Source organism: Taeniopygia guttata, chromosome Z (assembly GCF_048771995.1).
Source record: "Taeniopygia guttata chromosome Z, bTaeGut7.mat, whole genome shotgun sequence".
NCBI lineage: Eukaryota > Metazoa > Chordata > Aves > Passeriformes > Estrildidae > Taeniopygia > Taeniopygia guttata.
Window position 1 is genome coordinate 40,983,705 of NC_133063.1, and position 12,809 is coordinate 40,996,513.

At 40.2% G+C, this 12,809-nt stretch overlaps 1 protein-coding gene across 4 annotated transcripts in view; it reads right to left on the bottom strand.

Moving 5' to 3' along the window:
* Positions 1 to 12,809, bottom strand: part of SETBP1 (SET binding protein 1) — a 270,005-nt gene that overhangs the window by 9,779 nt on the left and 247,417 nt on the right. For all 4 annotated transcript variants that reach the window (XM_072922717.1, XM_072922716.1, XM_072922715.1 and 1 more), the window contains one exon: positions 773 to 940. In XM_072922717.1, coding sequence (XP_072778818.1) covers positions 773 to 940 — 168 coding nt within the window. The remainder of the gene's footprint in view (positions 1 to 772; positions 941 to 12,809) is intronic.

Consider the following 12,809-nt stretch of genomic DNA (forward strand, 5'->3'; position numbering starts at 1 on the left):
ATAATTCTGTAAGTCAGTGATACAAATATGTTTTTCATGAATGTGACATCAAAAGTTTGAAAAGAATATGAAACTCCTAATTGCTGTGTGTAGGGTAATGAGCTATGGGTTCCCCATTCCCTGGAAATTAAGACAAAATGCAAGATTAACCTCTCTATCCCTGCCCAAGAAATGGTATGATGATGCCTGAATGATTTGGCTCAATTTCCAATAGTATAAAGATATAATCTTTCTAATCTGATTCAAAATAGAAGCACAAAATATAAATTGATAAAAAAGCATGCTATCCTGACTTATTTATTCTGGTACTTTAAATCACTTCTCATTGCACCAGACAATTTTGCATTTGCAAGACAGAATATTATGCTAAAATCAATGAAGTATGCAGTAAGAAATCTCATCTGCTCCTCAGCTATTCACTGTGTTTTTGGTTTGCTCATGCTACAGGGATGGGAGCATTTAAAAGAAATGAAGAATGGGGCTGAGGAAGGAACCCAAGAGTCTTGATTCAGAATGTCCTCCTAGACCCTACAGGCTGGTGCTACTTGCATCCTCATTATTGCACAAGTGGTGGTGTGTGAATAGAATAGATTTGATGTGCCAAGATCTACAATCACGGTAAGAAAAACTGGAGATGTTACAGTCTGATTATCACATTAGATATTCACATTTGCATCTTCTCCAGTCAGGAAGAGAATTGGGTGAACATACTGTACGGCTCCAGAAGGAAGAAGAGGAGGAAACAGAGGGGGTGGAGTGAAAAGAGCATTACCTGCTTCAGATGTTGCTGATGATGAAGGTAGGAGAGATAATACTGGACTTGGCATTGCAACACTGTCAACAGCTGCTGGTTTCCTTCTAGTCATCACATTACAGGCAGAACTTTCCATTTTACCATGAAGTGAAGTCTGATCTGCTTTTAAGTGGGGACCTGCAATTCCTGGGGAAACAAAATTTGAATGAGTATTAGTACTGTAACATGTCTGGGGATATATCTGAAAAAAAAGATAAATCAGTTGCTGTCCTTGCTACATTGATATATTTCCATATTTCCTTGTGTATGTATCTGTAACACAGTCTTGATACAAGCAAGGATCATAATTGTTACCAATTTTTGATAATTTTGCTGAAGGATGTACCATCACTGGTCTCTATAAAAATGGTAAACAAACAAAACATTCTGCATTAGTAATTTTTCTTCTTGAAAAATACGCACACTCTGATACACATATAAAGAAAGATATCCTTCGTGACTCTCTTTAGTGGGAATGCCTATGTATCATTTCCTGTGTGTTCATTCTCCACACATAGTTACATACTTCTCTGCTATAAACACTTGACTTAGTGGGTGTTTCATCTGAGTAAGGAGCAGGCATCAGGAACAGCCTCAATATGCAATTCCTATCCGGAGCACGTTACATTTATTTTTCAGGAATTCCCTTCCTAATTAAATTTGCCTTGCAGCTCATCAAAGGAAAGAGAGTTAAAAAAAGAATGAGTTGTTTGTCATATATCTTTCTACCTACGATTTACAATGCAGAATAAATAAATGGTAAAATAATGCCAAAGAGGTTAAATATTCCAGAAAAATAAAAGTTAAGCACTTATGGCTAGCAAATTTCTCCACTAACAGTATTTCTCAAACTTTTGTATAGTTTGTAACCATTTTGTTTGCTTGTAAATATGTGAAATTTAAACTTCTGGCATGGAAATTTGCAAACCTCTCCCAATCTCTGTGATATTGGGCTTCAACATGATTAGGGCAGATATTCATTTATCAGAGATAATCCTTCATAAATTCCTTTTTTTTTTTTCAGCTCATGAGCCTCAGATAAAATGCATCAGATTTGGGCAACTAAATTATAAATTATACAATGATTCAAAAAATCACAAAGCAGCTGAGGTTGAAAAGCTCCTCTTGAGACTACCTTGGCTACTTCATCCTGCTCAAACAGGGACATCCAGAGAAAGCTAGACCTCATTTGACCAAATGAGACTATCTCTAAGGAGGGAGAGTCCACAACCTCTCTCTACAAACTGTTCATCCCCTCAGTAAATCTACAGTGTTCAGGAATAACTTGTATTTCGGCTTGTGCCCATTTACTCTTGTTCTGTCACTGGGCAGCACTGAGAATAATCTGACTCCATCCTCTCTAATCTTTCCCATCAAATATTTGGATATGTCGAAAAATCCCCCCAAGCCTTCTCTTCTCCAGGCACAATGTCTCATCTCTCTGAGTCTTTCCTCATAAGAGAGAAAATATCCCAGATTCTTCATAATCTTTGTGGCCTCTGACTGGACCCTCTCTCATATGTCCATATTTTTCTGGCAAATCAGCCACTGCTCGGAGTTCTGAAATTCTCCAGATTTTTTGAGGGTGTTCTCTATCCCACCACCCTGCTCATTAATTGACATATTAAAAGTTTTTAGTCCCCATATCATGGCGTGCGCCGCTACTGACTGGTCTTTAAGTGAATTTTGTGATACCCATCACAACCCTCTGAGACTAGCCAGTTTTCAGTATACATTTATTCTGCCTGTGTTTCATCATTTTGTCTATAAGAAGATGATGTAACTCTGTGGCAGAACTCTTGCTAAAGTGAAGATAAGAAACATCAGATTGGTGAAGCATGATTTCCACTTCATAGATCTATGATAACTACTCCTTGTCATCTTTTCCTCCTTCATATGTTTGGAAATGCTCTTCACAATTATTTACCCCATGAAATTCTAGGGATTGAGGTGAGACTGCACAGCCTTGCTGCGTTCCTTGCTTTTTCTTCTTGACCTTATTGGACTGATATTTCTTCTCTTCTAGTCCTCAGAAACCTCTCCTGATCACCACAACCTTTCAAAAACAACCTAGAGTAGTCTCACAGTGAAGCCAGCGAGATTCTTCAGCCCCTTTGGGTACATCCTGCCAAATACAATGGATTTATGCATGCTCAGTTCATTTAACTGTTCCATAATCACATCTTCTCCAAGAGCATCTTTTCTTTCTGCAGCAGTATTCTGCCTGGGATTCTCAAAGGCCAGTCTCACCAGTAGAGATCATGGCAAAGAGGACAATCAGTCTTTCTGCTTATCTTTTTCAGCCAGGGTCCCTGTTTTATTAAGTAAGGGGCCCATATTTTCCATAGGCTATTTTTGGCTGCTTCATGTACCTGTCAAAAACATTTCTTGTTGATCTTCTGCCCTACATTCAACTCCAGATGGACTTTGCCTTCCTAAGCCCATCCCTGAGTGCCTGAACATTGTAGATCTAGTTCTAAGGGTCACTTGTTTCCATGTCTCTTTTGCTTCCTCTTTGTACCTGACATTACTCAGGAACTTCTTGGTCAATCATGAAAATCTCCTGACATCTTTGCTGAGTTCGATTTGCCACTCTGATCTGGTTTTGCCTGTCTCCACAACATTCCTGATCCAGGCCAGCAGCAAACCTCCTGGTACAGGTCAGCAGGTGGGAGCTTTTATTCCCTGCAGCACTGAATCCCCTCTGCCATCCCTGGCTACACCTGGATAGCACCTGGTCGTTCCTCAAAGACTTCCCACAGGTGCTCTGACACAGTCTGGGAAGCTCCCTAAGATCATCAAGTCCCACTGTTCCCCCACCACTGCCAAGGCCACCACTAACCCATGTTCCCAAGTACCACATCCACATGGATTTTAAACCCCCCCAGGGGATGGGAACTCCAGCACTGCTCCTGAGAGCCTGTGTCAGAACTGGACACCCTTTCTGTGAAGCAAGTTTTGTTAATATACAATTTAAACCTTCTCTTGCACATCTTTCCTCTTGTTCTATCCCTTGTTGCCTGGGAGTAGAGTCAGGCCTCCACCTGGCTGCACCCTTCTGTGAGGGAATTGTAGAGAGTGAGAAGGTCCTCCCCGAGTCTCTTTTACTCCAGACTGAGACCTCCCAGCTCTCTTAGCTGCTCTTGGTGCTCTGGACCCTTTTCCCTTTTGTGTCTCTTCACTGTGCTCAGCTTCTCTGTACACCAACCAAAAATTCCTCATATTTGCTCTTTGGAATCGCTATTTGGAACAGTCCCTATGAACTTAGGTTTCTAGCATGTAAAATTAGAAATATCAGCAGATCTGTGGGTTGTCTCAGAACCTGTGAAAGAGATCCCTATCAGATTCCGGTGCAGAAATGCTACAGTGAGAGGAGTCTGAAAGACTTGGATACAAATGTGCCAGTTTGGGATAGGCATCCTGATGAAACAATGACCTGATATCAACTGGTGGATTTAAGGGAGGCAAAAAGGGCAGCAATAGTCATCAGACAGTGTTACAGGTCACAGCTTGGTGGAGATAAACAGAGCAGTCTCTGCCTATTAGACCACACATCTTTCCAGAGCCTCAAATCTAGTACTAAGCATCTCAAAATGTATCCATTAAACTTCAATCTCTGCTCTGTTTCTCTAGTGCAAATGAGAACAATAATATACCACTCATCTCAAAAGCAGTCCTGTGAAAATAAAATTATCAACATTCATGAAACATTCATCTATTTATATGAAGGCTTAGAAATGTGGAATAAATGAGACATGATGTCATGCACTGAATAGCAAGAGGAAAATCCAGCTCCCAAATAGCTGTTCATTAGGTGAGTTCTATACATTGAATAAAGCAGTGTCCCATAGAATAAGTGAGATATTTGACTAGGTAATTACCCTTTGGAGCTCTGTGTACGTACACCTGAGGTTTCACCACTACACAGTGCTTGGGTTTGTGCCTTAACAATATTTATTCATGAGTGTAGTGGGTGCACAAGAAATGTGCACATGTGGGTGCATGTATCAATACACACACACATATATGCACATACATATGGTACATAATAATGCTAACAACCTCATAAATTCAACATATGGTTCTAATTAAACTGAAGGGCCTATATAAAGAGCCATATGAAAACATGCAGCTGTAACCTGTTGACCTCTATTGATACAAAAAGAAAAAAAGTCTGTGAAGCTGTGTTTCAACATATCAAGGGACAATCACTCATTTTTTCAAAGGTAATCCCCCACAAGCCAGTTATCCTCTCAAATCTCTACCTGCACACAGTGTTTGCATTAGGGACCTTGATTTATGGATCTCCGCTCCTTGGATGGGGAGGCCAACTTCCTGTTGCTGTGGTTACTTAGATCTTGGTTCAAGGTTAAACTACTCCCAAATCAAAATCAGTGGCAGGCACAGCATCTAGCAGCCAGGTTATTGACTACCCTAGGATGCTTAAAGGTCAAAGACCAAAGTGCTGCTCACTGCCTTTGGGGTGAGTCAATATTTTCAATATTTTTATTCTGTTTCTTCTGAAGAAGTAGTTACTGGTCAATTACCACCTATCTGGGTTTGGCAAGGTCATACAAATCATTGAGGAAAATCCTCCTCCTACAGAAGAGATACAAATGTAATTAATTACTTCAAAGTCTACATGGCCCAATTGTGGCTCATCACTGGTGAATCACGGGTTCAGACATCTGTCTCTTGTTTTAGGAGCTTGGTTTCTTCAGCCTGTACCCTTCACCTCACTGAAAATCTCCTCTGTATTGAGGAAGAAGAGTAATTTATGGATCTGGAGCAGTCAATAAGGGAGAGCCATCAGTTTTCTTTCATGGATACCAGAATGCAAACAGAGATTCAGAGGCATTGCTGGAAACACACAGAGGTGCAGCAATTTGCTGACAAATTGTGTTGTGATGCGCACTGCTGTAGTGGAACATCTGTCCTTCAGAGGACAGACCTGCTGGTGTAGTATCATCACCTCTCATTGCACTTTTTTCTCTCAGTTGGAGTGCTTTGTTCAGAAGGCCTTAGGTAAGAGAAGGCCCAAGTTCAACCCATCTAAGAATCAGGTGAAAATAAATAATTTGCAACACTATCACAGGGATGTAAGAGTTTAAAATTCATATGCTCATTTGTTGAATCAGTATATTTTATTCTTTGGCACTGCCTCAGAAAGAGAGAAGATTCTGTGGGGGCTGGAGCACTTTTACCATGGAGACAGGCTGAGAAGAGATGAGAGTTGTTCACACTGAAGGAGAGAAGGCTGTAGGGAGACCATAGAGCCCCTTCCAGTATTTGAAGGGAGCTTCAAAAAAAATCTGAAGAGTGACTTTTTTGCACACCCAGACAGTGATAGGAGAAAGGGGAACTGATTTAAATTACAAAAGGGGACTTTTAAATATTACAAAGAAATACTTCTCTGTGAGGGTGGTGAGGCCCTGGAACAGGTTGCCCAGAGAAGCTATGGCTGCCCCTGGATCCCTGGAAGTGTCCAAGATCAGGTTGGACAGGGCTTGGAGAGCCTGGGACAGTGGAAAGTATCTCTGTCTATTGCAGGGGGCTGAGAAAAGATAGTATTTAAGGTCTCTTCCAATCCAAATCATTCCATGATTCTATGATGTACACTCGCAGCCTGATTCAGACCTTATTTATCACCTATCTGTTAATCTTTGTGTATTTCCTCTAAATTAGAACCCTTCTCATCCCATGAAAGACCCATACCTTAACTCCCCTGAGTCCTACTGATAGCACAGATATCACCACATGCACATGCAAGGAAACAATGGGCAGCAAAGCAGGAAGGAAATCAATCATGTATATAGTGAGAAAGGGCATGGGGAAAGGACAGCTTCAAAAGCAGATGTGGACATGAAGGAGTTTATCAAGAGCCTAAAACTCTTGATATGTGTGTGGTATGATTATAAAGAAATAATCACCGTAATCATAAGTAAAAAGGTGATTCAGGAGAAGCACGATTCTAGTTCAGGGCAAACTGGCAGAAAGCTTGTAGGAGGGAAGACAATGCTGATTTGAAATTGGCCTTCCCTTAAAGATTTATGGCATTTTTCATTCACTGGCTAAGCAACCTATGAGCTCTAACTGATATTAATGCATTAATTTTAAAGACCTGGTAATTACTGTTATTAAGTGCTAACTTTTTGAGCAATGTGGTCCCACTGCATTCTGCTGGGCTCTGTACAAATGGATTAATTTACTTGCCTTGCTTTACTGTTAAATCATGATCACCCTGCTTATTGCATTCATCTGTTTTCTCTTGTTGTCTATTTGCAAGAAAACTTCTTGGACAATGTGCACCTTTTCTTCTTTAATCTCTGTACAGAATCCAGCACAATGTGCACCCAGGCTGGAACTCAAGGTGCCAGTCCAAAAGAGATAACAAATGTGAATTTGCCATTGAAAAACAGAGAAAATCAGCTGATAAAAATTGATCTCAGTGAAGCTTCTGCTAAGGAAGATTTTTCTTTAGAGGGTTCATTGGATTGGATTTGTACTCCCCACAGATTTCTGGAAATCCAAAGCTATATTTAAATTGTTTATGCGCCTGAGCATTTTTATTGGAAAACTCTTACAGATGTTATTTTTTTCCTCACAGTGCCTTTGCACAATGAAGCTATGCAGTGCAGCTGTACAGGAATGCACGTCTAAACATGCAGTTAGTCAGAGTATTTCCATTTTGATAACTCCTCAGTTTGGAATAAAGAACCAGAAGAAACCTCATATCTTGGTGAATCTTTTCTTAAGGCTGGTTGTAAATAAATCAGTCAAAAGTTTGGCATTGCATCATATTCCAGAAGGGAGAACTGAATTACTATGTGATAAATGTAGTTAAGGAAAGTAATTATTCTTCTTAAAGTAATATTATTAACTTTCTAACTTATGGAAGTAATTTCTCTGGGTTCTATTTGATGTGTATTATCATTTAAAATAACTGTACATTCAATGTAAAGCACTGCTTTATGATTTTAAGTCCTTTTATCTTCCTCCCTTTTCCATCACCACATTAAAAACTTCAAATTCCACCTTTTCTAAGAAGGATTTTCTACTTTGCAGAATGTGTCCCCCTGAATAAAACCAAGTGACTGTGAAATAATAATACCAAAAAAATTGCTCCCATTGCCAACAGGCAAAAATTTAAGAAATGAAGTCTGCTTTATTTCATTCTAGCTATTTTCCTACTTTTTTTTTTTTAATCAGAATAGCTTTAGAGAAGGAAAGAGGGAGACTGAGAAAGCTATCATTAGATGGATCTTCTGATCTTTATCTCCAGTAGCACAGTCAGAAGAGCTAATACTATGATGATGGCTTTGAAATCTCTTAGGAATTGAATAAAAAGAAGTGATAGTGATGAACTCCCAGCTAATAAACACAGAGTGCTTATTTCTGCAGAATGATCAATTTCAAGATGTCCTGAGGCTTGTCTGATGCAGTTGATTTACTCATTCTCCCTCACTTCACTAATAAAGCTAAAGTCCTACATCAGATTAGAGAAGAGCTGGATTTTTTAAAGAGGCAGGAGGAGGGCTGGCATCATGGCATACAAATGCTGGGAGACACACTAATCTCTTCTGCCTCCTTCTATAACCACCAAGCTGTCTTAAACAGCTGCCTTCCTCTGCTGGAATCATACACTTTATCCACTTTGTGTTAGTACTGTAATGCAGACAATTAATTTGTTATCTTGTTAGTGGAAATTTAATGCAATGATCTAAAAGAACTCTTACATATTGTGATAAACTTTAGTTCCTCCAGGGCACTTCTCCTCCATAGGACTCATTTCACATCTCATCCATTATGTAAATGAGATGTGGAAATAGTTCAGTTCCCTTAATGTATTTGTACACTGATGGATTGCACAAAGTCAGCCCTACTGAAACCAATGAGGTTAAATGCATCTCACCATTCCTTTCTACTTGGGTGAACCTTTGTGTCTGAGTTTAAGAAATGCCGTATGAGTCTTCCTCTTCACTTCATGAAGATAATTGCGTTTCCTGACAGGGAGCGCAGTGGCAACTGCTGCAATACCTGAAGCCTGGCAAGGCATCTCTTCAGCAAGCAGAGCAACTGCTGTGGCTCTGTGCAGATGTGGGATGGTCTGGGGAGGCTTCAGATCCTCTTCCAGTTTGGGAACAAGGGTCCCAGGGCCATGTGGAGCTGCATGTGATGACATGCAGTATTTGATGACTACATAGTTTTCAGCAGTATCAGTGAAAGGATTAAACCCCAGGAGAACAGGGGAAGAAAGCGTTATTTTTCTGATCATCAGGACAAGACTCCATTGCTCAGGCATAAAATGTAAGTAAGGGTTTCTTCCCAATATCTAAGCTTGCCCTGCACTTTCACTGTGAGGCCATTCCACCCTTGTGTTGTCACTACAGGCCCTCCAAAATCCTTCTCCATCTCTCTTAGAGCCCCTTTAGGTACTGGAAGGATCACTGAGGTATTCCTAGATCCTTCTCTTCTCCATGTGAACACCCCAGTTCTCCCAGCCTGGTTCCAGAGAAGAGGTTCTCCAGCCCTCTGAGGACCTTTATGGCCTCCTTTGGACTTCTACCAACAGGTCCATATCTTTCTAGTGTTGGGGACTCCAGAGCTGGACACATCACCACAGTTAGGGTCCTGTGACAGGAGAGTTGAGCTGGAGAATCCCCAAATTCAGCCTGCTCCCCATGCTCCTGGGGTTGCAGCCTAAGAGGATGATCAACTGCAACCTGAATTTTAGAAGACAAGTCTCCTGTCTTTTTCATATTTGTGGTGACTTCCTGGCAGATGCAGTCTTGCTCTTCTTTGCCTTCTGGTTTTGCTTTGGATTCCCTCCTTCCTGTACCAGTACAGGAAGAATCACAGACCTCCTTCCTCCTCTGCATATTGCCAGGGTGAGTCAGGAGACTGAGGGAGAAGACACATACAGCTCCCATCACTGGAGATGAAGTTTGTGTGTCTGGAAGCTCAGCTTTTAGTGAATTCCAAGATGAACACTTAATGGAGCTTGTGGGAGCAGCTCACAGTCCAGGGCAGCACAGGACAGTCATGCAAGGTGACTGCAAAAGTGCTCCTGCCCTGTCCCTTACAGCCCCACTGTATACCCTTCTCAGGCCCCCAGCCCTTCAGAGTAGGATTGGGATTCCAAAATATCATGGAAGAAGCCACTAATTTTTTTTTTTTTAATGCCAGAAAGTAATGAACACGTGAAATTAGGATTTTTAGTGGCATTTGGATCAAAATAGAAGAACCCAGTAGTTATATGTGGGTGACAGCAATAAATAAATTTAATGAAAAGAAAACTCAAGGAGTCAAAAGACTAATTAAGAGTCAAAGGCTTTCTGTTCCCAGACCTTGTGAACAGAGTTTTAAGGTAAAGGGTTCAGAATCAAAAGCTTTTCCTGCTCAGAGACTGAAATTTGAACAAAAAATTACAGTTTGCAGTTGTTGGAGACTGACAGAATCAAAAGGGACAAATAAGGCTGACAGGGTTGGAGAAATGAAATTTGCTGTTAAATATCTCAGCAAATGAATCATTTAATACGCAGTGATGAAGAGCTTAATTCTCTCACAGAGGGGATAGGACGAAAATTATAATCTGTTAAAGAGGTGAAATGAAAAAGCATTGTTTGAGGGAGGATGATTAGGTGGAAAAGTGAGGCAAAGGGCCCTTTTTTAAAAAAAACATGAAAAGCCATTAGGTGCACTGAGGGGCAGAAATTAAAAGATCTCCAGGTAGGAGCAAGGAACTACCTAGAATAAGTAGTCATTCCAAGACGATCTGTCACAGTGGATGAGGATTTGCTCACTGGGGAGAAAAAAAACAGAAGACAGGATTTCTTTCTCAAGAACTCAGCTGAGGAAAGACAGATGGGGAAATTTCAGTCCATAAGTAATGAGAAAGTCAAGGGTGGTATTTTGAGTTGTTTTTTCTAAACAACAGGGATGATAATTTTTAAATGTGGCAGACAGAGTTGAAATCCCCTAGGCAAGTAGGGTTGGGAGTTGCTTGTATTTATCACAGATTAAATGGGACAGTGGCAGCTCTGGTAGGAGAGTGCTGGCATGAAGCAGAGCTGGAAGAGTCAAGCTGCCAGCGGGGGGAGGACAAATGATGCACAAGGGCCGGGCTGGTATAATGATGGCAGCCATTTTCCAGGCACATCCATGGTGCAAAAAGTAATGAAAACTAAGAGAACTTATCAAAATAATTAGCAAAAATCTTCCTGAATGAGTTCAGCTAAGACCTTCACTAAGGAAACATATTTCCTCCAGAAATTGCTTTGTTCTCTCTGTGTATGCATTAGCAAAAGAAAATATATGATTGCTGCATGAATTCAGCTGATATATTTCTCTTGCTAACATGTTATATTTGCACTACACCAACCTCAGTAGTCCTGTGATGATGCCTGTATTAGAGAAGTAAAATGTGTCAGGGATGTTGCTTGAACCCAGAAATCCATCTGGTTACTAAAAAGGAGAAGAAGAGGACCAGGGGAACCCCTCCCCATGGAACTTAGTTCAGTATTATCTGAACTGATCCCCCAAGGGGTCCACACCTGTCTACTTAGTGCAGCTGCAGGTGAAGGTGGCTAAGAAACCACAAAGGTACCTGGGGACAGGTGGGATGAGAATAAGCAGAGAGTCACAGAGATGACAAGAGCATCCAAAGCTGCTAATTTCTAAGTTAGCAATTTCCCTGCTGGACAGGGCAGCAGAGCAATTTCATTTTTCTTCTTTATCTGTAATAAGATGTGCCACAGTTCATACAATCAGAAATACTCTGAGTATGACATGCATTTGAAGTGAAATCTCTGCACTTAATAGGAGTCTTCATAGACCTTGAAATCTAGAAGAGGTAAAACTCCATTTTAACAGAGGAGTTTTTATTTTTAGAAGGTCTCATGTTGGCTTTGTTTTAAAATATGACTGCATTCATCCCAATTTAATGCTGATTTATCATAAAAGGAGTGCTTTCTTTATCAGCAGCAGAGATGAAAAATAATGCACAATGGGAGTGTGTCTCTTTTCTTCTTTATTTCAGATCAATAGATAAGGGGTGTTTCTCACCTTTAGTGAGGAAAGCTACAGAGTCTGACTTCATTATGAAAACTGAAATCTGTTTAAACAGATGTATAGGTAAGCTTGTGAGTATCACTGACAATTAAACTCAGCAACAAATAAGTTAAACAGCATTTGAAAACTACTAAAATATGTAAAAATTATGAAATATAGTACAAAGTTTGTCTTTATTTAAATAGCTCAGTGTTCCTATGAATGGAGAAAAGACAGATAGGAAAATCAGAAATTTTCTTAAATTTCCTTTTGCTTTTGTCCACTTAAAAAACCCAGTGACACACTATCGTTCTGATATGAACTTTAGTGTAAAATCTTCAGTTTTACCTTCTTTTAAAAGAAAAATTCTGAAGAAAATACTTTCCTTAGAGTGTTTTTCATTAAAATTCTTGCTGGAGACTGCTTCCTATAACAGAGGAAGAAGGATGGCAGAGAGACCATGTATAATAAGGTCAGAGACCACCTCTATGGAGCAGAGACACAAGAAGGGATATGACTGATGAAGAAAAGGTTAAAGAGGTGAAGAGTGCAAAGTGGAATGAAATAGGGAAAGAGATGGAAATAGGAGACAAAGAATAGATTGGAAAGAAGTTGGAGGAGGGAAATCACTTATTACAGACATGTGTGAAAAGCAGATTGACAAAACCAGAAGAAAGAGCATACATGGAAAAATCTAAATGCTCTTAACCACTGACATTTGGAGCTATGCTATCAACTTTAAGGTTGCACATCTGTGCTTGAGTCACTCTAAATTTACAGAGATCTTTTCTTCATGGCTTCTATGCAAGCTTGTCTTCAGTTTTCACATTTACTGGAGCCAAACCAGAGTATTTTATGTTCTCCAAGCAGTGAACTTCTCTCCCGATAGCCTTATACTCTTATTTTATAGCACCAGGAAGACAAAATACAGACTGGTCGATCAGGAAAGGAATATGTTCCTTTAAGC